A 22,870-nucleotide genomic window follows, 5' to 3' on the forward strand; every position below is an offset into this window, starting at 1 on the left:
CATCACCATCTTAAAAGAAAAATCCTGTCAAATCCTTAAAGAATTACAGATCATTTTCAACATCACAAATGAGACATTATAAAAGAAAAAGTAGTAAGGCAAGATGGCGCACACCTGTAATCCCAGCAACTCAGGAGGCTGAGGCAGAAGTATTGGCAAGTTCGATGCCAGCCTCAGCAACTTAGTGAAGCCCTAAGCAATTCAGCGAGATCCTGTCTCAAAATAATAAAAAGGGCTGAGAACTTAGTTTAGTGTAAAGCACCCCCGGATTCAATCCCCAGTATCACTAAAAAAAGAAAAAGAAAAAAAAAGTAGAGTCACCATAAGGTCTAATTTCTATGTTGCCAAGAACCAACATGGTTCTAAGCCCCTACTTGGAAATAATATCCTATACAGCCAGTTCTCCTTATTTGTGGACTCCCGTTAGCATGTCTTTTACTAAAATGGGCAACTTCCAAATGAATACTCCTGGCACTTCTAAAGTTATTTTTGGACCTATACTTATGGTGAAAAATTTTAATACGAAGATGTTTACATTCCCAGATGAGGTTGAACAAGCCATGCCTGTGTAAGCTCCCACGTTGTAAACAAGTATCCTTTCCAGGTCTATGTAGTGCCATGTTTTCCCACATTTTTCTTGGTGATTTTGCTGTTAAAAAATGGCCCCGAAGCAAAGTGCGAAAGTTCCTCAACTAAGAAAGCTGTGAGGTACCTTGTGGAAAAAGTACATGTGTTAAATAAGCTTTGTGTATAAAGCATTAGTTACAGTGCTACTGCCTGCAATTCACTGTTAACAAATCAATAACACATACTAAATAAGGCAAACAGAAACACACATAAAACAAGGTTATCATTGATTGGTTGAAAATATGACCAGAGGCTTGCACAAACTTAGGAACAAAGTTTCAGTATTCACTAAGTGTTCATAGTAAATTTATAGACTATAACTATCACAACTGTTATTACATGTACTAACTCTAAATATAGAGCATTTTACCGATCATCTTCCCCAAATTCAGAAACAATAGTGGTAGGTGGATAGGAAAACTATAAGGACTGTTGATGGTGTTCATTCATAGGCTAAAAATATTAGAATAAGAATGCACAAAGAAAATGCATATCACATCACCAGCAACAAAGATCAAGTGTATATATACACATGGGCAAGCAAGACTACAACGGATAGGAAACTGTAACAACATTCATTTTTATTGTCATTTCATCTTTAAGTTGCTATTTATTTTAAAACAGTAATAGTACAGTAATATATGTACATAATTTATATTGGCAGTGCCTGCTGCAATTGTGTTGATGTTATGTATACATGACCAAAAAATACTGGGAAATCAACACCGTAAAGGATGGGAGTCAGTAGCAGAAAAAAACAATTCCAGAGGCACATAGCCTGCCATTAGGGGCAGACTGGTGGCTTTGAGGATGCAGATGCAGTGGGAAGTCTAAAGAAAGATGGATTCTACTTTGGCTCTGCTTCCAATCAACTGCAATGATTTTCACACAGGACGCCTTTGCAGTCATCATCTTCTATGAGAAACTAGCCAGTTGTAGCATTCACTAGATAGAAATCTAAAAATTTTATGCCTTAGAAAGTAAGATATATACTTGGGAGGCTGAGGCACAACTCACTGAGATTCTATCTGAAAATAAAAATTTAAAAAGGATGGGGATGTGGCTCAATGGTAGAGTGCTTTCTTAGCAGGAATGAAACTTTGGTTCAATCCCCACTACTGCAAAACAAAAAAAAAAAAGGTTGGGGGAGGGAGATGTAATAGCTGGTCAGTTAAACCACTGTTTGAGGTTCCCTGAAACCTCGGGGCCAAAGGCATGACCTAACAGAGCACATCACTAAACAGAAAACATTACTTCCTAAACTGGAAAGATTCTATGGAATCTCATAAGATATCCTGAACTATTGGCACTATATTATATACATATATGGCATTACATATATATGTGTGTGTGTGTGTATGCGCGTGCGCGCGCACACACACACATGAATACATTTTCAACTTTAAGTGCTCAGCTAAAAAAGAAAAAGGGAAAATAAAACAACAGTGTTGGCAATCTGTCTACCCTTTTACCTAATTCAATTCCCTGGGAGCAGTCTCAGTTCCCCAGGGTGTCTTATAGTCTGAGTGGTTCAGTGTGTGGCTAATGATTGACATGACGTATTATTCATTTATTACCACCAAATTCCCAAACAACTACTTCTTCTGATGCTCAAGGGAATAAGCAGGAATGTTTCAACCGTAAAGGAAAAACTGCATTTGATTTACTTAAAGATGGAAAGTCAAGAGAGGAACGTGAACTGAAATCGATTTCCATGCATGTCTGAGTTTTTTGGGATGAACCCAACTACTGTGTAAACCATAAAGCCCTAATTAAAAAGAGAGAAAGAGAGAGAGAGAGAGAGAGAGAGAGAGAGAGAGAGAGAGAGATATGGACAGTTTCCAAAGAGTATTCATTCACTTCCTAAGGGTACTTCAAAGGCAATTTCTGACAATACTTGATTTTCGCAGTACATATCCACTGTTGAACCAAACAGCCAAACAAGGTAAGGCATTATTTTGTCCAAGGACCTGTACCTAAACCCATCACCAAGAGGTGATATAAACTGAAATTTGTTACTGTGTACTTTATGGTATTTCATATTGACTGAAGTGCTCTCAAATCAACTGTGCTATTTAACATATAAAGCAGTCAAGCAAAAAAGACCAAACACTGTGGTCTCGTTACAGAGACTGCACACAGAAATGGAAATAATAAGAGTTTCTGAATAGACAATTTTGATTCAAATCCCAGGCAAATTGTTCAACTTTTTAGAGCATTAGTAAAATGTAAACAGTACACACATCTCATGAAGAATGAGTTACCTATTCCACATATGTACAGTACTCAATGTTTCCTTCCATCATTCCACACAAAACAGGGCTGCAAGTTCACACACCTAGTCTAATAATATGTTCAACACATAACACTGTTCAACTCCCAGCTTAGAAGTTTAAGGATATAACTCAGCATGTCCTTTAAGTAAGTGTGCAAAAACTATGCTAAGTTTCTTGTCAAGTAAATTTATAAAATGCCACTCTCAAGACATGCAGTGTATGTACATGTGTATTATGAGGCAAAGGCTCTAAGGAATTATGCAGTTAATAAATCTAGCTGAACATATTCAGACTAGCATTTCCCACAAGCGCACTTAATGCATTTTTTTGCATTATTACCAAAAACACCCAAAGACCTAATATTCTTCTGAACACACTTTTAGAAATAGTGGAGCTAATAAAATCATGTGGAACAAAAACATTAACAATACTAATAATTAATGGTATATATTATGGGACTTGCACAAGAAACTATCCTTTAAACATTCCTGTAGCATTCTTTTGCAACCTGCCTTGAGCTTCAAAATAGTCTAGTGGTATTGAACCCAGGGGCACTTAACTACTGAGCCCACATCCCCAGCCCTTTTTTATATTTTATTTAGCGATAGGGTCTCAATGAGTTGCATAGGGCCTCCCAAAGATGTTGATGCTGGCTTTTAACTCAGGATCCTCCTGCCTCAGCTTCCTGAGCTGCTGGGATTACAGGAGTGTGCCACTCCACAGGCTTCTAGAATCAAACTCTAATCAATTTATTTAGGTCCCTAGGGTTTCAGAGTAAGTTTGCCATAAGGAATTCAAGAAGTGACTTGTACTGTGGGAGAAAAAAAGTAGGGGAGAGCTATTTGTTACTTTTTTACAAAACTGAATTGTATGAGACATTTTCTATCACAAATAGTTTCCAAGAATGGCACATATCTAATGCAAAAACTGTTACTACCCTGATCTCCTGATGACAGCAGGAAGTAAAAGACAGAATGGAGCTAAGTGAGTTAGTTATGAATTATAAGCCACAAAAATTAGGAATCCTTTTTTTTCTCTGAAAACCAAGACAGCAGGTATTATTCTATCACAAGAAAAAAGAAAGCCAACACAATTATCAGCACTTGGGCAATCCTGAGGTCCTTGGTGTGATTAAATACTTGGAAGATAAGTTAAACTAGATTTCTTCAGAATCTTTGCTTAAGATGTCAAGATACTATGGTTCTTCCAAAAAATTTTTAAGTAGTTGTGACATCTGAAGTCCTAAAAGTGTATGTAGATTTTTTATGATAACCTATATCTAGAAAATCATTCTTCACGGGTACTTTTTAAAAAATAAACAATTTAAAACTCAGGCTGCTCGATTTTTTGAATCATGAGTTTTTCCTACATTTTATGTACCCAAGCATCTCTAATTAATACTTGTACTTGAAATGAATTCTTAAAGAGCAGTCAAGGCCCGAGAAATGTTTTTCAAAAATCATACTAACATTTGGTATATATTCTGACAGACGGCTGGGATACATTTAGGAAAGGAGCCTGAGATAATGAAAAGAGGAAGCTTGTGAACTACACACATGTACACAGTGTGATTAGCAGGAGGATACTTTGAATAAAAGCTTCAAGTTTCTATGTTTTTCTGAGGAAAATGTACAGAACCCACAAGTGTCCTGTAGTTCAATAAATCGGTGTTGTGGACCACAGAACCTACTCGAATAAAATATCAGTGAGCAGCTGGGCTACTAACAGTAGGAAAGGGAAGGAACGAAGAGCGACTACTACCGCCCAAGACACCAAGGCTATCTAGAAAACCATCTTGACACTTCAGTGTTTACGTTTTGAGGAACTAGACCTCAGGGACCACTAAATCTAGACCGCTGCCCCGCGAGGCCCCAAAGAGAAACCGCTGGATGCTCACCTGCGGGGCGACGAGGCACAGCCCTAGGGCACCCATCACCTCACTGCGCGCCACGGGACTTCCCCTCTGAACCTTTTTTTTTTTTCCTTCAACCAACCACCATGTCTTCCCACCCAGATGCAACTAAGCAAGAGCAAGAACCTAAGAGGGAGAAGATGGTGCCATGAGGAAAGCACGCCGTAATCAAACGCAGCCTTCTTCCTCTCCATTCCAGAGGATGCAAAGTCGCACCGCCTCTCCTAAGCTTCAGGTCTCTAGTGCAAAGTCTGCAATACTTAAATTTCCAATTGTATTTAAGCACAAGTAACTTCCCCGCTCCCAGCCGCCCCTCACCTTCACGAAAGCAATCGGGGTTGTGGTACCTTCGATATCTAACAAGATCACAGTGACTTCAGCGGGCACCGAAAGCACGACCATTTCCCCACCAGATGTTACCACGGAAATCGGTCTGCTGGTAGGGAGGGAGGAAGGCAGCGCCGGCTGCGCCCCAAGACAGTCCTGGGCTTCCGAGAGCCCCGCAACAATCTCGGAGATGGCGAACGCGCGGGGCCTGAAGAGAGCAGGAGAGGATACCTCCGCGGACAAGCAAGTGGAGAGGACCGCCGCCCAGGGGTCAGAACTCAACGCTCCGAAGCTGCAGGCCCAGACCACGTGGGCAGAGAAGGGGGCGGTCCTCACAGGATCCGAGAGGCGGGGGAGGCTAAGGCGGCAACGCCGATTGGCCGCCAGTCTACCTCGAACTGGATCCGTCAAAATGGGCCTCGCGTGGGCGGGAACAAAGAAGCGAACGCGGGAGCCGGGCGCGCGCCCTCCGCAGACTGGTCGAACGAGTGGGAGAGGCCCGGGGCACGTGCAGACTGGAGCCCCGCGAGTGGCGCGCCGGGGATGTGAGTGCCCCTTGCCCTCTACTGCACCCAGCCCCCACCCCGCCCACTGCCTCTGCTTTTGCATATCTACAGTGATTTGACCAGACCCCACCCCTCCTCGCGTCCTCAGCTAGCGACTGAGGCGGTGCCAGATCCCGGCTGCGGGCGGGGAGGCCCGCCGCGTCGCGCGGCCTGGGCACCTGAGGTGGTAGCGGAAGAGGCGCCCGTGTTGCGTCGCCGCCCGGAGGGGCCGCCGCGCGCCCGTTTCCTGTTCGGCTGGTTCCAGCCAGCGCGAGGACGAAACACGCGTGCGCGCGGCAGGCGAGCGCGCTCGCCTTCTCAGCCGCCAGCGCCGGGCGCAGTCCGCCTTTTTCCGGAGCAGTCCGGACACGGCGCTAGTCGATAGGAGCAGCCGCCGCAGCAGCTCCGCACTGGGGAACCGAGGGCGCAAAAAGGCAGGTTGACGGCTCTTTGGTAGGAGTGGGCCGGACTGGACGCCAGAGACAAAGGCTCTCAAGGCAAGAAGGACTGTGGCCCCGCGACGGCGCTGCTCGGGATTTCTGACCCCAGGACTTTTCGCCCCTTCATTTTTCTCATCTGATTCTTCTCTTATCCCAAGCCCGCGCCCCCTCCCGCGCGACCTCGCTCCTCACCGGGAGGGCCGCGATGGAGGTCCCGCCCCGGCTTTCCCATGTGCCGCCGCCATTGTTCCCTTCCGCTCCCGCTACTTTAGCCTCCCGCAGCATTTCCCATTGGCGGCCGCGGGCGCCGCGGCAGCTCGCCCCGCTCCTCCCTTCGCTCGCTGCCGGCTCCGCCCGGCAGGGGGCGCGCCGGACCCAGCGCCACGTCACTGCCCAGCAGCCCTCCCGATTGGCGGGCGGGGCGGCTATAAAGGGAGGGCGCAGGCGGCGCCCGGATCTCTTCCGCCGCCATTTTAAATCCAGCTCCATACAACGCTCTGCCGCCGCTGCTGCCGCGACCAGGACTGCGCGCCAGCACCCCCCTGCCGACAGCTCCACCACCATGGAGGACATGAACGAGTACAGCAACATAGAGGAATTCGCAGAGGGATCCAAGATCAACGCGAGCAAGAATCAGCAGGATGACGGGTACCGCACGCTTCTCTCCTCCCCTCCCCCAGCGCGCCGCACGCGCCTTTCGTCCCTCGGGAGCCGCGTGCTGCCCCCATTCTTGTCCTGAGTCGATACTCCGCGTGCCCGCTGGGCCCCAGTAGCTTGGAGGGAAGAGGAAAGTAAGACGGCGGGGGTGACTCGAGAGGCCCACGGAGGGTGGGGGAAGGGCAGAGGGGTTGGAGGTGGAGGGCGGCGGCTTCGGAGTCCCGAGTGCGCAGGCGCCGCGTGGGGCCAGGGGGGAGGGGCCGGCCTAGCTGCACCACATGCTGCAGCTGCCGCCGCCTCTTCATTGTCTCTTACTGCCCCGCGCAGGTTTTGTGGAGCGAGTTCAGAAACTCTTGGTTTGGTCGCTAATAGATGAGTGCTATTTAATACTCAAAATGCATTATGATGAGTTTTTTAGGTAGAATGTTAGCGTGACATCAGAGAGAGTTCGTGAAAGTTGTGAGGGGCCGGTTTAGGAAGTTGGATTTTCGGACCTTAGGGAAGCTAAGCAGAACCTTGGCCAGATTTTAAATTATGCATTACGCCATGTGAAAAGCGATCTGTTTTGCTTTGGTGTCCTAGATGGAATTTTGAGATTTTTGTGGTCTGTTATTAGTGTCTGTAAAAGTAGATTAAGTTGCTTGAAGTTAGTGTGTAAATTTTACTGTGCATTTTTTTCACAGTTTGATTAATTCCAGGAGTGAAATAGTCATATAAGTTACTACTAAACTTAAAATAACTTTTATTTCTAGTAAAATGTTTATTGGAGGCTTGAGCTGGGATACAAGCAAGAAAGATCTGACTGAATATTTGTCTCGATTTGGGGAAGTTGTAGACTGTACGATTAAAACAGATCCAGTCACTGGAAGATCAAGAGGATTTGGATTTGTGCTTTTCAAAGATGCTGCTAGTGTTGATAAGGTAGGAATGTATTTTGCATTGTGACTCTTGGTGGGTTTTTTCCTTTGAAGATTTTCTGGGATTTAATTGGTGTCACAACAAATTTGTCTTCTAGGTTTTGGAACTGAAAGAACACAAACTGGATGGCAAATTGATAGACCCTAAAAGGGCCAAAGCTTTAAAAGGGAAAGAACCCCCTAAAAAGGTTTTCGTGGGTGGATTGAGCCCAGATACTTCTGAAGAACAAATTAAAGAATATTTTGGAGCCTTTGGAGAGGTGCGCTGTGATTGTTTACATGTATCTTGTATTGGGTGTGTTTGTAAATTTTCGTTCTTCATAGAGTTTGTATAGAACCAATTACTATTTTCCATAAAGACAGGATGATGTCACTACTCATGTGCCTTCCAGTGACTGTAAATTAATTGTTGTTTTCTGTGTGGTAACAAAAACCAGTACCTAATTTATTTTGGCCAAAACCCAGGTATTTGATGTGGTCAGTATTGGGGACTGGGTACAGAAGGCTGTTAGAAGGTAATTTATTCTCAATGCTTCACATATAGCAAATCTTTTTAGGCTAATGATAAAATAATGTCTACTTCTCAGAAGTTACCTGATTGGGATCTGTGGTGTTCAGAGCCACTTTGGTAGCTTTTTACTATTGTTGGATGATCTTGAACATGCATCTTTCTTTCAGATTGAAAATATTGAACTTCCCATGGATACAAAAACAAATGAAAGAAGAGGATTTTGTTTTATCACATATACAGATGAAGAGCCAGTAAAGAAATTGTTAGAAAGCAGATATCATCAAATTGGTTCTGGGAAGGTAAAGTCATATAATTATATTGAATGAAAATTGGAGGATTTTTTTTTTTTCTAGTAATGTATTTGAGAAGGATACAATGGTTTAGTGTTAAAACTTCTGTAAAAATTCTGTATTTGTAATTTTTAAAAATTTGTTTATAGTGTGAAATCAAAGTTGCACAACCCAAAGAGGTATATAGGCAGCAACAGCAACAACAAAAAGGAGGAAGAGGTGCTGCAGCTGGTGGACGAGGTGGTACTAGGGGTCGTGGCCGAGGTGAGAATTCTTGGGAAATGATTCCAGGGTTTATGTTGTATACTGCTAAGTAAGACTAAGCCCAGAAAGAATAAGGCTGAATCTAATTTTAACACTATTACAACATGAAAAAAAAAAAAATGACAGATTGAGGGACAAGGGGGTTGCTTTTTTATTTTCTAATGAGTTTAATAGGTTTTACCTGTTGTAAGAATGAATGGCCACTTTGATAGTATCATCACTGGTAGGGAAGTAGTATCATGGTAAAACATGATGTGGTAGGTTTTCTTAGAAGTTCTTGAGAACAATCTGTCTTAATCTTCAATGGAAAATATGGCAATTTTTTTAATTATGTTTAGGAACTTGATACTGGCACAATTGGACTTTCTACCCCCTGATAACAGAAAAGAATACTTCCTGCCAAGTAGATAAAAATATTTGGTCCATTCTGCCTTCTAAAATTCACAGAGCAAGGGACAAGAACGCATCATTTTGTGTTAGGATTGGGGGTCAGAAGTTGTTTCCTAACAATCATTGTGCATTGTTTCAGGTCAGGGCCAAAACTGGAACCAAGGATTTAATAACTATTATGATCAAGGATATGGAAATTACAATAGTGCCTATGGTGGTGATCAGAACTATAGTGGCTATGGCGGATATGATTATACTGGGTATAACTATGGGAACTATGGATATGGACAGGGATATGCAGACTACAGTGGTAAGAATATTTAACTTAATTTCATAAACCAATGGTATTGAAATTCAGTATTGAAGTACATTTCCATTCTAAAATTGTTTGTGTATATGGGTTTTCCATCTATTAAAGTGTTTGGAATTTCCGAGGTGTATTATGATCATAAGGTGATTATAATAGTAGAGCATGGTGATTAGAAAAGTACTGGGATGTATGATTTATGACTACTGGCTATTAAAAATATTTTAATACTTAGCATGCAAACTTTTACACATTTGATAGCTTTTTAATGTTTGTGAAGAAACCATTGTATAGAAAACTTAGTCAAATTTGTATCCTTTCAAAATAGGTCAACAGAGCACTTATGGCAAGGCATCTCGAGGGGGTGGCAATCACCAAAATAATTACCAGCCATACTAAAGGAGGACATTGGAGAAAACAGGTGTGTATAAGAGTATAAGAAACGAGTGGAAATGTCTAATTTAATTTAAAGATCAATAGACAAATGAAAAATAAGTAAAAACAAAATAATATGTAGCCTGTTTTTACTAAATTGTTAATTTTTAATTGCATTATGAGCCTGTTTTGCCTAAAGTGTCTATAGATCTTTAACTTTAAAGTCTTATCTCACCTTTTTTAGTATTACAGAAAAACTTAAGAGTTTTTCTGTTTGCTTTGTGTACCAGGAGGTCTAGAGGAATAATTAAACATTTTTAGAACTATTAACAGGTAAAGTACTGAAATGGGTACAACTTAAGGAAAACAAGAATGTTGTCTTCTAACTCTGACATTATACCTTGTTTGTACCCGCCAGCGGGAACTTCATTGCAGGCCGTGTGTCACCCTGACCACGTCTATCTCTGGGGGTCGCACGTTGCGGGCAGAGCGCAAGGCATACACCAGAAAACGCTGTCCTGTGGTATGGTCTCTTCCAACTTCATGTACCAGCGTAAAGATTAAAGTGGAAAACTTCAGACTTTGGCTTCTTTTTTTTAATCTTTTTGGAGATTAAGTGTCTAAACTTAACTTAAATGGTTTTTTACAGGAGTTAAAGTACATAAATGCCTTTTTACAGCTTAATCATTTTGGTCTTCTGTTTAGTGTTGTATTTCAATTGTGGAGCCTCATTTTAAGTGTTCATTCTTTAAGATTTAATGCTTGCTTTTTCTTTTTATAGCTAATAGTGAAATCTACAAACCAAAACAAGAACTTTTAAATCTGGGATATAAGTTAAAGATCATATGCACAAAAGCAATCTGTTTTCTTGTGATATAATAAGCCTATTGGAAATTCACATTTGTGGTAGCACTTCATTTGGCTTACTAGAGATGCTTCTAGTAGGCCTTAATTTAAGTTCAATCTTTGAATATGGGAAGATTGTGTTCCCAGATTCTTTTCTGAATAGTTTTGGATTTAATATCATTTGGGAACTCCAGGGTGAGTTTATAAATTACTGAAGCTGCATTTTGCCTATAAATATGCATGTGATCTTTAATTATTTGAAGAAAAGAATAAAGTGAGGACTTAAAACAATTCATGAAAGTGGACCTTTGAAAGCTTGCCACACTGGCACAAATCTAACTGTTCTTTTGTTTTTGCTTTTAGGAGATGCTAAAGAAACCCATCTTGCAGGACGACATTGAAGATTGATCTTCTGTTGATCTAAGATGATTATTTTGTAAAAGACTTTCTAGTGTACAAGACACAACTGTGTCCCAACTGTATATAGCCGCCAATTAGTTTTCTTTGTTTTTACTTTGTCCTTTGCTATCTGTGTTATGACTCAATGTGGATTTGTGTTTATACAAATTTTATTTGTATGATTTCATGTTAAACCTCAAATAAATGCTTCCTTATGTGATTGTTTTTCTGCGTCAGGTACTGCATAGCTCTGTAAAAATGTAATTTTAAATAAGCAATAATTATGGCACCATTTATTTTGCAGGGTGTACTGGTTCCACAAGGAGAAACTATGATCCTTTATAAATAGCCACAGTGTCACCCTGTTACCCATTTTAGTAGATTATTCTATGCTCTTAAGAATTTTCCAATTAACTGAGGCTTCCACCAGACGTTTCTTTGGGTAATGCTTTTTCCCTCCTAGATACTTAAGAGACTAAAGTCTCAAACCAAGTGATGGCATTGTGGTTAGTGGAAGCATTCTAAGTGTAAACCATGTGACTTCTAGATTTTATGTCTAAAGAAAATACCCTTTTCCTTAGGGTTTCCTTAGTTGGGATGTAATTCGGTGGTAGAGTGCTTCTAGCTTGTTCAAGACCCTGGGTTCTGTACCCAGTACTGCAAGCAAAAAATTTAATAGCTATTTTGTTCTCTCACAAGCCATGTGTAATTTTCGAATTAAGTCAGTGGTCTGTTGGGAAAAGCTTTGGCTATTCATAACATCCATGACTAATTTTTTCTGTATTAAATCTAGACCCTAACACAAGGAAAAGATATTGTAAAACTGGTAGGATCTAAGAGCATTCAAAGTACAAAGACTTAATCAGATGGGTATGAGGTTATCCATTAAAGTTTGGTCAAAAGATTACAATTGAAGGTAATGGCAGAATAATTTAAAATTGTATTCTGTTGATATGTCATAGCTACCACCACAGTGAAGTATTTTTGTTGGCATTCTTAGGAAGCTGTATTCGATATGTGGTATGCGTTAGTCTCACTTTTAGAATTAGTGCATGAGCAGAGTAGTAAAGCATTTCCATTGGTAATGCTTAGGTTAATGTTGGTCTTAACTGCAACAGTCATTAGTCCTGGTACATTGAAAGTTTTTATACTTGGATTTTGAAAGATTTTCTGGGTAAACAAGCTTTAAATTTTACATTGAACATGGTTGGACTTAGGGAAGTTTGTTTTCATGGTTCCTCTCATGTTAGGGTTGGCATATGTGTTCATCTGCAGATTAGTTCCCATACTAAACCAGTGTTTTTTAAAGCTGATAACCCTCTCCTTCCCCTTTTTAAACATTAGATGCCTGCAACTTTTGTTCCAATAATTATACTTGCTGAGCTATCAAGTCATGATGCCTTGGCCTTGTTTTGCTATGGCCAAGTACCAAGGTTGGCTGTTGAAAGGGACTGTTTATTCTTTCAGTACGCAACCTTAGGAAAGGGAGGTAAATTTTCAAGTTGTGTTGTAAGTAGGTGCAGTATATAGAGTAGTGGATCCTGTAAATTCAAATTTATGATTAGGTGACAAGTTGGCATTGAGATTGTCCTTTTCCCTGATCTAAATGAATAAAAGCTTTTTAAAATACAAACTCTTTAATTAAGTCTTGATATGTATGACTTTGAGAATATACACGGCATAAAAAGACTGTCTTAGATGGTTTTCAAGAAGATGAAGGGGAAATGAGAATGTTTCTTTTAGGGACTTTGGACTTGAGATTGATTCAGTCCTTAGAGTCTTAGTTCACCAGCTAACATAAGTTAGAAATAAATTATCAACGCTAAGTGCTTTAGGCACTGAAGTGTATCAAGGTTCCATTCCTAGCTGGGTATGATGATACACATCTACTATTCTGAGTTGGGAGAATGGGAATTTTGGAAGAGCCTCAGCATTTAATGAGTCTCAAATGGGATGTGGTTACGTGGTAGTGCCCCTGGATTAAATCTCCAGTACTGCAAGAAAAAAAAATCCTATTTAGAACTAAACCAAATTGGAATATTGAAGGGGTCGGAGTCAAAATGAAGTTCTGAAATAACCTGTGATAACCCAGAAAATGAAGTTCTGAAATAACCTGTGATAACCCAGATAGTTAAATAAGCTTTCTAAATTGTTTTGAGCAAGTTCTGTTACAGAAAAGCTTTTTAGCAACAACATTCAATAGTCTTAAAGCCATTTTAATAAAATTAATACTTCAGAGTTTGGGAATACTAATGGATAAGAACAGCCTCTATGTCCATCACTATTCAGAGCATCATAATTTCGTAATAGTGGTAGAGGTCTTTTGCTAATCAAAATTTAAATGCATTTCTTATAGTCATAACTACTTATTAGCCAAATGATGCTTAAATTTTACCAACTGAAGTAACAAGCAAAGATTTAAAGATGTGAATGTATATACACCATCTGAATTGATTTTAGAATTGAGCAAAATTAAGAAATGTAATTCTCTGAAAATCTCAAATTTCAGCTTAATAGACCTGTCATCTGTGGCCTCAACATTTTGAGCAAAAGCAACACTTAATCTTTTTAAACAATTCTTTGAATATGTATTGCCATAAGAATATGGGCTATTCTTGGTTTTAAAATGGCCAACTTGAGTGGAATTTCAGCAAGATTTGGTTCAGTAGCAAAAAATACACTCCCTGACTACTGCTTTTCTGTACACCATAGGAAAGGATATAGTGGTCTGATTATTACAGGGCAATGCTAACCATTTTGAAGACTTCTTAATGCTGTTCAGGTGGCAATTTCATCTTGTTTTACCCTCCTACCAGTACCCATCTGTGGGGCTGGCAGGGAGTGGGGTGGCACATCAGTTTTGATGGTGAGACTGAGGGTGTAACTTTTAAAAAATAGGGCTGTGGTTATAGCTCAGTGACTGGAGTGCTCACCTAGCACCTGTTAACCACTGGGTTCGATTCTCAGCATCACATACAAAACAAAGGTATTGTGTCCATTTATAACAACAACAAAAATTATATCATAGTCTTGTTACTTCAAATCTATCTAGAATTCAAATAAAATTTTCCAAGATTTTGGTTGCTCAAGGAGCAGCAAGAGCAGCACAAGTTAAAAATGCTACTACAGACAAGTTTTTCTCCTGTCATTCAATCCATCTCCTTTTGAGAATCTGACCAAAAATAAGTCTATAAATGAAAAAAAATATTTTTAAAATTTAGTTTCAGGGAAACTGTAGACTGCTCCAAAAGCCATCTGGTTTAAAAGGCTCTAGAATTGTTGGCTTTTATGGTGACTAAAATTTGCTGAATTTGGTAAGGTAGCACAAAGAAAGATGTTCTGTAGTTGGTTATTTGTGGTGGCTGATAAACACACATATAAGGTAATTGACTGTTAAATGATAGGATGGTCAGCCCCACAGAAGGTCCTCAAAACCATGAAGCCCTGATTTTCAAGTTGGGAAAGTTAGCTAAAAACAACTCAGATTATATTCTGGAATTTACTAAACTATTAAACAATCAGATTTTCATCCTAGATTTTCAGATGAAGAGTTTACCACTTCTGGGAATGCCTTTTAAGCATTATGACTGGTCAGTAGTTTTTAATATCCTTGATTTCTGAGATCTTTTGAAGGAAAGCAGGATTGCCCATTCCTCTATCGGGATGAGCCTGGATAATCTGGAGCAACTACCTGTTCCCATGCAAGATCTGTCCTGTGAGATTCACTGATTAATATTTAAAGATTGCTATTGATTCCAGACACATAGGGCAAGTTGAATACAGCGGGGTGAGGTGGGGCGGGACTAAGTGGTGGTTTAGGGTAGTTTCAGTTTTTTTCATCACCAGGAAACCTTTTATTTTCTCCTTGTAGATGACGTTTTGAATGGTTTGTGGTATATATTGCTTTACCTATGTGATGACATTAATCAGGTATATAGCTCTTAATCAGAACTTCATGTGATAATCAGCAGCATACTAGCCAAAATCAAATACTAGTTGTTAGCTTGTACAGATTTTTCTTATCTGGTTTCTACCATATTTTTAAAATATTGAAGATGAGTCCAATAATTTTTATTACTACTAAGAATTTTTAGAACTATGCCTACCACAATTTTGAGAATATGGAAAAGAAATTTTTGGAATAAACATTAATAATCTGAAAATGTGATATTTTAAAATTCTTGGGGTATGGGATTGTTATGATTTTTTAAAATTATATATTTCAATGACTTTAGAAATAAAGACCCCAAGTCATGCTTTGATCTCATTTACTGTACATCTATTTTTTAATAATTATTCCTTATAATGCATGTACACATAGGTCTTAGAGCCTGTCAAAATTAAGGATGAGGCAAGAGTAGTGGTGTGCACCTATAATTCCAGCCACTCAACTGGCAGAGGTGGGGAGATCTTGTGTTCTGGGAAACACAAACTCCATTTCAAACAAAAATAAGCCCAATGTGTTGACGCATGCCCATAGTCCCAGTGGCTCAAGAGGCTAAGACAGGAGGATCCCAAGTTAAAAGCCAGCCTCAGCAATTTAGTGAGGCACTAAGCAACTTAGCAAGAACCTGCCTCAAAACAAAATATAAAAAAGGGCTGGGGATGTGGCCCAGTGGTTAAGCACCCCTGGGTTCAATCCCTGGGACCAAAGAAAAAAAATTCTCTGTGTTCTTTAATAGAAACAATCAAGTGGGGGTTATTAAACAGGGAAAATACAGACTTTACTGTTTTAATGACAGTTTTGGAAAAGTATGCAAACTTTTAGTATTATTTAAGAACAAAGACTGTAGTTTTTAACTTCATTTGTTGCCAGGAGAAAGGGGAAAAAAAGCAGTACATGAAAATGTCAAAAGTTCTCAGAATTATTTTAGAAACCAGAAACCACTCCTAAGATTATATTAGTAGGGTACAGTGGTACATGCCTGTAATCCCAGCTACTCACGAGGGTAAGGCAAGAGGATCTGAAGTTCAAGGCTAGCTTGTCAATTCAATGAGAACTTGTCTCACTTTTATTTTGGGTTCAATTCCCAGTACAAAAAAAAAAAAAAAAAAAAAAGTACCATATTTTTATATTTATCATCACATTCATATTCACATGCATTAGTACAGTCCATTAGTGTAAATGATGTATACTCAGGTGTATATGAATACTATGTAAGATAAAGGGCACTTATTTTTATTGTGTATATTCTTCCTTCTGCTACCAACAACTGTGGCCTAGGTAATTCAAATCAATCCTTCTGAAGACAATTAAGAAGCAGGGCGAAGTATTTTTAAAAACTGGAAAGCACTAGAGTACTAAAGAGATGAGAAATTCACCTGGCAAAAATCTAGAAGGTTAAAACCCAGAGAAGCCTACACAAGGGATTAATTAATTCCTAAGGAACCTCAGTTAATTCCCTCAAGGGTGGGTTATAAAAGATAAAGACTGGCCCCTCCCTTAGGAGTACCTTAGGTACTTCTGTCATTGTGAGTATGCCATTGAGGCTCTCACACAGAGCTGAGCAGAAGCCAGCTCTTGCATCTCCATACAAAGAAACACAGCTAAAGAAACCTCTTTTCTTTACAAATTAACCAGCCTCAGGCATTTTGCTGTAACAATGGAAAATGGGTTAATACCAGTAACTAACAAACTTCCTTCCTTTCTTCCCTGTCCTCTTTGCTGGGTATTGAACCCAAGGCCTTGAGCATGCTGAGCATGTGCTCTACCACTGAAAAATACCACCTACCTCACATCTTTGATTTCTGATTGTTTCTACAAATACTTTCTCACATAGAATAGCCAGCACATGATAAATAAAAAGCCATCACAGGCTGGAAGTGTAGCTCAATGGTAGAGTGCTTGCCTAGAATGTGTTGAGTTCAAGTCCCATACCACAAAAAGAAGTAAAATTTAATCTAAAAATTCACCACAAATCAGCATAATAAATAAATATAGGAAGTATCAGGCACACATACTTGTGCTGAAATAAAATAGATTTGAAACTATTTCAGATTAAAATATGTTTGAAAATATCTTCAAAATATAAAAAACATAGTAGATGGAAGAAAGATATCAAAAAGAACTTATACAAATGCCACTGAAATTAAAAACAAAACATAGATGGGCATGGTGGCATATGCTTACAGTCCCAGCTACATATTGGAGACAGAGGAAAAAGGATCACTTAGGCACATGAGTTCAGGATGAGCCTGGGCAATAGAGTAAGGTCCCATATATATATATCCTATTGTATATATGTGTGTATATATGTGTGTGTGTGTGTATATATATATCCTATTGTATATATATAAATATATATATATAGTGTATATATATATATATATATATATATATCCTATTGGTTCTTTTCCTTACGGAACTCTAATACAGTAAGTATAATGTGAAACTGGAGTTTTAGAAGAAGAGAGGGAATAAAAGACTATATTCAAAGAAACAATGGCTAAAATTTTTGCAGAAGTGACAAAGGACAATCTATAGACTCAATATATCTAATTTAAATAAAGCTAAATTACATGAAGACACATTTATGATGGTAAAAATATTCCACAACAGAAATCTTAAAAGCAGTCAAATTTAGACCCATCTACCAGTAATGAGGAAACACAAGAGAGGCACATGTTAGACTATCACGAGGATGCAACCATCCCATCCAAATCTACAATATGGAAAATGCGTGGCAAAAATGTTCCATTTCTTCTTATAAGCAAATATCAGGAAAAGAAGTGGGGAGTGTAAGGGGGTTTGAGACTATGGTAAGCAAGTTAATTATGATTAAGCAAGAATCTAAAGTGCAAATCATTATTCTTTTATTGTACAGTACAAACTGTACATTGCATAGTTTTATAAAAATGGAGATTACCTTCCATGTTTGGGAAATCCCAATAAAGAAATTTAAAAATCACCTTCCCAGGTTTCCTATCACCCAGAAGAGAGATATGTGAAATCAGCTCTGCTCTGAATTTGGAGTTCTGCACTTGTACCTTGAGCCAGTAGTTAGTGAAGCAAAGAAGCAGGGATTTTGTACAATCAATGCTGTGACAGGTGGCAGGTAGGGTGGCGACCACTTTGCAGAAGAAGCAGAGGTTCTATCAGCAACACCCAGTATTCAGCATTGATGCTGTCAATGTTGAAAGTAGCTGCATCTGTGTGTAGCAAGAGCAGCAGCAGCAGAAACTGGCGCCTTTATGGAGCCAGTTCTGTGGTATGATTTGTTTTTGTTTTTGTTGGTACTGGGAATTGAACCCAGGGGCACTTTACCACTGAGCTACATTCTGGGTATTTCTTATTTATTTACTTATTTTTTTTTTTTTTTAATTTTAAGACAGGGTCTCCCTAAGTTGCTAAGGCTGGTCTCAAAATTACAATCCTCCTGCCTTAGCCTCCTGAGTCAATGGGATTACATGTGTGCACCACTGCACCCAGCTGTGATGTTTTTTAAAAAGCCTTTAAAAATATACATATAAATATATTTTAGCTGTAGATGGACACAATACCTTTATTTTTATTTTATTTTTTTATGTGGTGATGAGGATCAAACCCTGTGCCTCACACATGCTAGGCAAGCACTCTACCACTGAGCCACAACCCCAGTCCTGTGATGTGATTTTGGAAAGAGTTCTTGGGTGATAGTTCCGAAGTGTGGCTTTCCAACCTTTCCTAGAGAGCTTAAGACACCAAAATAGTTCTATTAAATCTACTTTCAGCTCAAGAAAAACAAAAACAAAACAAAACAACAACAAAAAAAAAACAAAAGGAAAAGAAAAGAAAAAAAAACAGTAACAATAAAAACAAAAACAAAAAAGAATGGAGAATGAAGATGCAAAGAAACAATAATTTTAACCAGAAGCCTTCCATAAGCACAAAAATATCCAAAAATCTGCTCCAAAGCAATGAGGACAAGTAGCAAAAACTGTCATATTCAACATTTTCAGAATTCTGGAAAGTAAAGTCTTGCAACAATCTGAGAAATATTTGCTTTCTTCATAAAATGGCTTTAATTCGGTAAGAACAAGGGGTTTGTGACATTTTAACAGTAGTATGAAAACCACCAGATGCTTAGGAACCACTAGGGCAAAACAGGTTTGGAGCTTCCCCCAAAACTTATCGCTATGTAACTGCAGCTATTTAATCTACCTGGCAATTCAATAAAAACAGCTTGATCAAAGTTGTCTTTATTTCACCCAACTCAGACCTCACTCTATACAAAAAGTCATGTCCTTAGTTTGTTTCTCAGAAGCAGGCAGTGTTAATTGTTTAACATCACACTTGTCTGAGGTGGAAGTAAAATTTGGGGCTAATTAGATGCTAAGGAAAAACTTTAAAGAGAAAAACTGGGAATAAATGATTCACATTGAGGGCTCTGAAAAGTTCCAACATAATCCTGGGAATCCAGGCCACAAAATAGGCAAAACTATACAGATGTCCAGAAAATAGCTGAGAAGGGCTAATCTCTCACTGCTGCTTACCGATATGAGCAGGAAGAGAAAGCTAAGGTAGAGTTGTAAAGAACCTGCTGAAGTATCAAAGCTATACTCCAGTATAGAGTCCCCCAGCAAAGGCTTTGTGACTTACTGCTTCATAGCAAAATACATGAAGCATTTAAAGAGAATACATTAACACTGGCAGAATTCGTTTTAGATGATAAAACTACACTTTTAATAGTGAATATAACAACTAGGCAGAGAATCAACAAGGAAACAGAACACTTAAGTAACACCATAAACCGACCAAACCTAATAGACATCTATCTAGGGAACAATTCTCCCAACAAGAGTAGAATACAAATTCAAGTACACATGCAGTATTTCCAGCAAAAGCTCTATTACAGATCATGAGACAAGTCTCAATAAATTTAAAAAGAATGAAATCAAGACCTCCTCACAAAAGGAAATTTGGGAAATTCACAATGATGTGGAAGTTAATATGCTCCAAAATGGCAATAAGTCAAAGAAAAGTATAGGAGAATATCAGAAAGTAATCTGAGATGAAAGAAAAAAATAAGATAGGGCTGGGGACATAGCTCAGTTGGTAAAGTGTTTGCCCTGCAAGCACAAGGCCCTGGGTTCAATCCCCAGCACCCGAAAAAAGAAAAAGAAAATAGAGAGATAGCATGTGAAAATAATGAGGTGGCTCAGTCATCTCAGAGAGGAAAATTTATAGCTGTAAATGCTTATACTATAAAAAGAAGTGCCCAGTACAGTGACCCCTGTCTGTAATCCCAGCTACTTGAGAGGCTAAGACAGAAGGATCAGAATTTCAAAGCTAGCCTGGGCAATTTAGCAAGACTGTGTATCAAAACAAAAAATAAAAAAGGCTGGGAATGTAACTCAGTGGTAGAGGGTCCCTGGGTTCAATCCCCAGTACTGAAAAATGAAGAGTTTTTCTCTCTCTCTCTCTACACACACACACACACAGAGTGGGAGGTAGGTAGGGAAGAGGAGGAAATAGCACTTGAAAACACGGAGAATACAATTGTCCAAAAGCCAGAAAAAGAGGTCTCATAAGAATTCAAACCTGTGAATACCTTGATGCTGAACTTTTCTTCAGAACTGTGAGAAATAAATGTATGGGGTTTAGGCCATTCAGTCTGTAGTATTTTGTTATGGTGGCTTGAGCAGACTAATAGAAGGAACTTCCTCAAGCTGATAAGGACTCTCTTTAAAAAGTTCCACATTTAACATTATACTAATGAAAGACTAAATGCTGCCCCTAAAGATGAGGAATTAAACACTTTCTATTTAATACTTTCTATTTGCCACTTTCTATTTAACATTGTACTGAACACTCTGGTTGACATAAAACTCTATTTGAAGATATATCCTGTATACAGAAAATCCTAGAGAAGCTATCAAAAAAAAAATTGAATAAATGAGTTCAGCAAGGTTGAATGGTACAAAATCTAAGTACAAAAATAAGTTTTATTTGTATACCCTGTCAATGAACAACCAGAAAATAAATTAAGAAACAATTCTTTTATAATAGCATCAGAAAGAAGTAATACTTAGGAATAAACTGAACTAAAGGAGTGCAAGACCTGCAAATCTAAAACTATTAAAACATGAAGAAAATTAAATGACTAAATAAATGGAAATATATCCCATATTTGTGGATTTGGGATTATGAAATCAGCGATACACTCCATCTTGATCTACAAAGTCAATGCGAACACGACTAGAATATCAACTGGACATTTTTCAGCCATTGACAAACTGTAGCTGGGGAGTGATAGAGTGCAGTCTACCATTAAACTACATTCTCGGACTTTTTTATTTTGAGACAGCCATATCAGTAAGTTGCCCAGGTTGAACTTGAATGTGCATTCCTCCTGCCTCAGTCGCCTGAATCATGGAGATGATGGGAGTGTGTCAGCATACCTGACTGGATGTGCTTTTTATGAAGAAGTAAAAGGGTGGGCTGGGGAAGTAGTTAAGTGGTACAGAGTTTGCCAAATATGTGTGAGGCCGTGGGCTTGATACCAACAGAACAACAACAGACACGTTCATCTAATGTAAAATATAATCCTTTATTCACAACAGATTTGACATTAACAACTATGAAAAGACAATTTTTAAACAGACAATAAGAATTTGCACATGGACATGAGAGTGATATTTAGTTATTTTTTAAAGAACCGTCTTACCAATTAAATATACATACAAAAATATTTGTGGTAAAATGGTATGGTGTATGGTATTTACAGATAAAAAGGACAAGACTGGAATAATGTTGACAATTTTTAAAGGTAGGAGATGGGTACATGAATTCCCCATGATTATTTCTAGTTCAATGTATATTTGGAAATTTCAATTAAATTTTGAAAATTAATAGGAGTATAAAACCAAGTAACTGGGGAAATATTACTTCCAAAGGAATAATAATAAAGTTTATACTTGACTTCTGAATAGAAACTATAGAAGCCAGAAACTGGAAAGATTGTGGAATGTGCTGAAAGAGAGTAACTCCAACTAAAAACTCCCTAAAAGCCAAAATTCTAAACATCTACTAAAGACTAAATGCCTGAATCCAGGAATAAGAATATTCCTTATTCCTTTTCTGGTACTGGAATTGAACCCACAGGTGCTTTACCACGAAGCTACATTCCCAGCCCTTTTTTATTTTTAAACAGGATCTCACTAAGTTACCAGGCTGGCCTCGAACTTGCCATCCTCCTTTTTTTTGATTACAGCAATTCCTGTATGTTTTTGAAAATAGTATAATTTTATGCCTGTTGCCATGTTGTTCTCAAAAATGACTGAATAACTTACAGTTATTTAAATAAGTTTTGTACTAAGTTGATTTTGTCTTATTTGCTAACATTGTCCTGACATTTTTCTCTAGCTTAAGGGATATGTAAGGGAAACTTAAAGCTCTTTTAGTTTGCTTTCTGTATATTAAATTAAACGAATTTTTTTTTTCAGTGCTGGGAATCTAACCCAGGGTCTCATGCATGCCAGGCAAGTACTCTATACTGAACCACGTCCCCAGTCGCTGTTTTCTGTACATTTTAATATGACTGAACTAATTAGTAGTTCCTAAAGTACAAAAGGAATTTGATTATTCAACTTTAAAATCTGTTACTGAAGTAAGGCATTTAACCTTATTTGACCATTCAGAATATTTTATATACCACTATTTGTTCTTTGCATTAGCCAGTGTGGATAGCTACTACATCATATAGAAACTACTTAAGTATGTGGAAAAATTAGATTAGTAATATATTAGGTCATCTAGTACAATGAAAACATCCTGGATGATCAAAATGGAATTGCTTATTTCTTCTT

At 38.7% G+C, this 22,870-nt stretch overlaps 2 protein-coding genes across 6 annotated transcripts in view; one reads left to right on the plus strand and one right to left on the minus strand.

Moving 5' to 3' along the window:
* The window catches only part of Enoph1 (enolase-phosphatase 1), a 69,397-nt gene that overhangs the window by 31,101 nt on the left and 15,426 nt on the right, over positions 1 to 22,870 (minus strand). The window contains exon 1 of one of the 2 annotated variants that reach the window (XM_047566069.1): positions 5,134 to 5,471. The exons of the other annotated variant lie outside the window; for it this stretch is intronic. Coding sequence (XP_047422025.1) covers positions 5,134 to 5,217 — 84 coding nt within the window. The 5' untranslated portion in view covers positions 5,218 to 5,471. Of the gene's footprint in view, positions 1 to 5,133; positions 5,472 to 22,870 lie in introns of those variants that run through there. 2 annotated transcript variants of the gene reach the window in all.
* Hnrnpdl (heterogeneous nuclear ribonucleoprotein D like) lies at positions 5,633 to 11,308 on the plus strand. 4 transcript variants are annotated; one of them, XR_007110462.1, is made up of 9 exons: positions 5,633 to 6,775; positions 7,537 to 7,705; positions 7,800 to 7,961; positions 8,380 to 8,511; positions 8,652 to 8,766; positions 9,296 to 9,466; positions 9,792 to 9,884; positions 10,257 to 10,361; positions 11,048 to 11,308. XR_007110462.1 is itself a non-coding variant. In XM_047566073.1 (8 exons), the coding sequence occupies exons 1-7, from the start codon at positions 6,333 to 6,335 to the stop codon at positions 9,860 to 9,862; spliced, it is 1,263 nt and encodes a 420-aa protein (XP_047422029.1). In that variant the 5' UTR covers positions 5,633 to 6,332; the 3' UTR covers positions 9,863 to 9,884; positions 10,257 to 11,308. The 4 variants fall into 4 exon arrangements, 2 of the variants coding, with proteins under 2 accessions (XP_047422029.1, XP_047422027.1); XR_007110461.1 differs by having other exon boundaries at positions 9,792 to 10,361; XM_047566073.1 differs by having other exon boundaries at positions 10,257 to 11,308.

Source organism: Sciurus carolinensis, chromosome 10, assembly GCF_902686445.1.
Source record: "Sciurus carolinensis chromosome 10, mSciCar1.2, whole genome shotgun sequence".
Lineage (NCBI taxonomy): Eukaryota > Metazoa > Chordata > Mammalia > Rodentia > Sciuridae > Sciurus > Sciurus carolinensis.

What these genes read in the sequence shown, in the direction of transcription:
- Hnrnpdl (XM_047566073.1), top strand. Translation starts at nt 6,333, where the DNA reads ATGGAGGTCCCGCCCCGGCTTTCCCATGTGCCGCCGCCATTGTTCCCT. An exon ending in ATGCTGCTAGTGTTGATAAG is followed by an intron (nt 7,706 to 7,799) that starts GTAGGAATGTAT and finishes TTTGTCTTCTAG; the next exon opens with GTTTTGGAACTGAAAGAACA. An exon ending in ATCAAATTGGTTCTGGGAAG is followed by an intron (nt 8,512 to 8,651) that starts GTAAAGTCATAT and finishes ATTTGTTTATAG; the next exon opens with TGTGAAATCAAAGTTGCACA.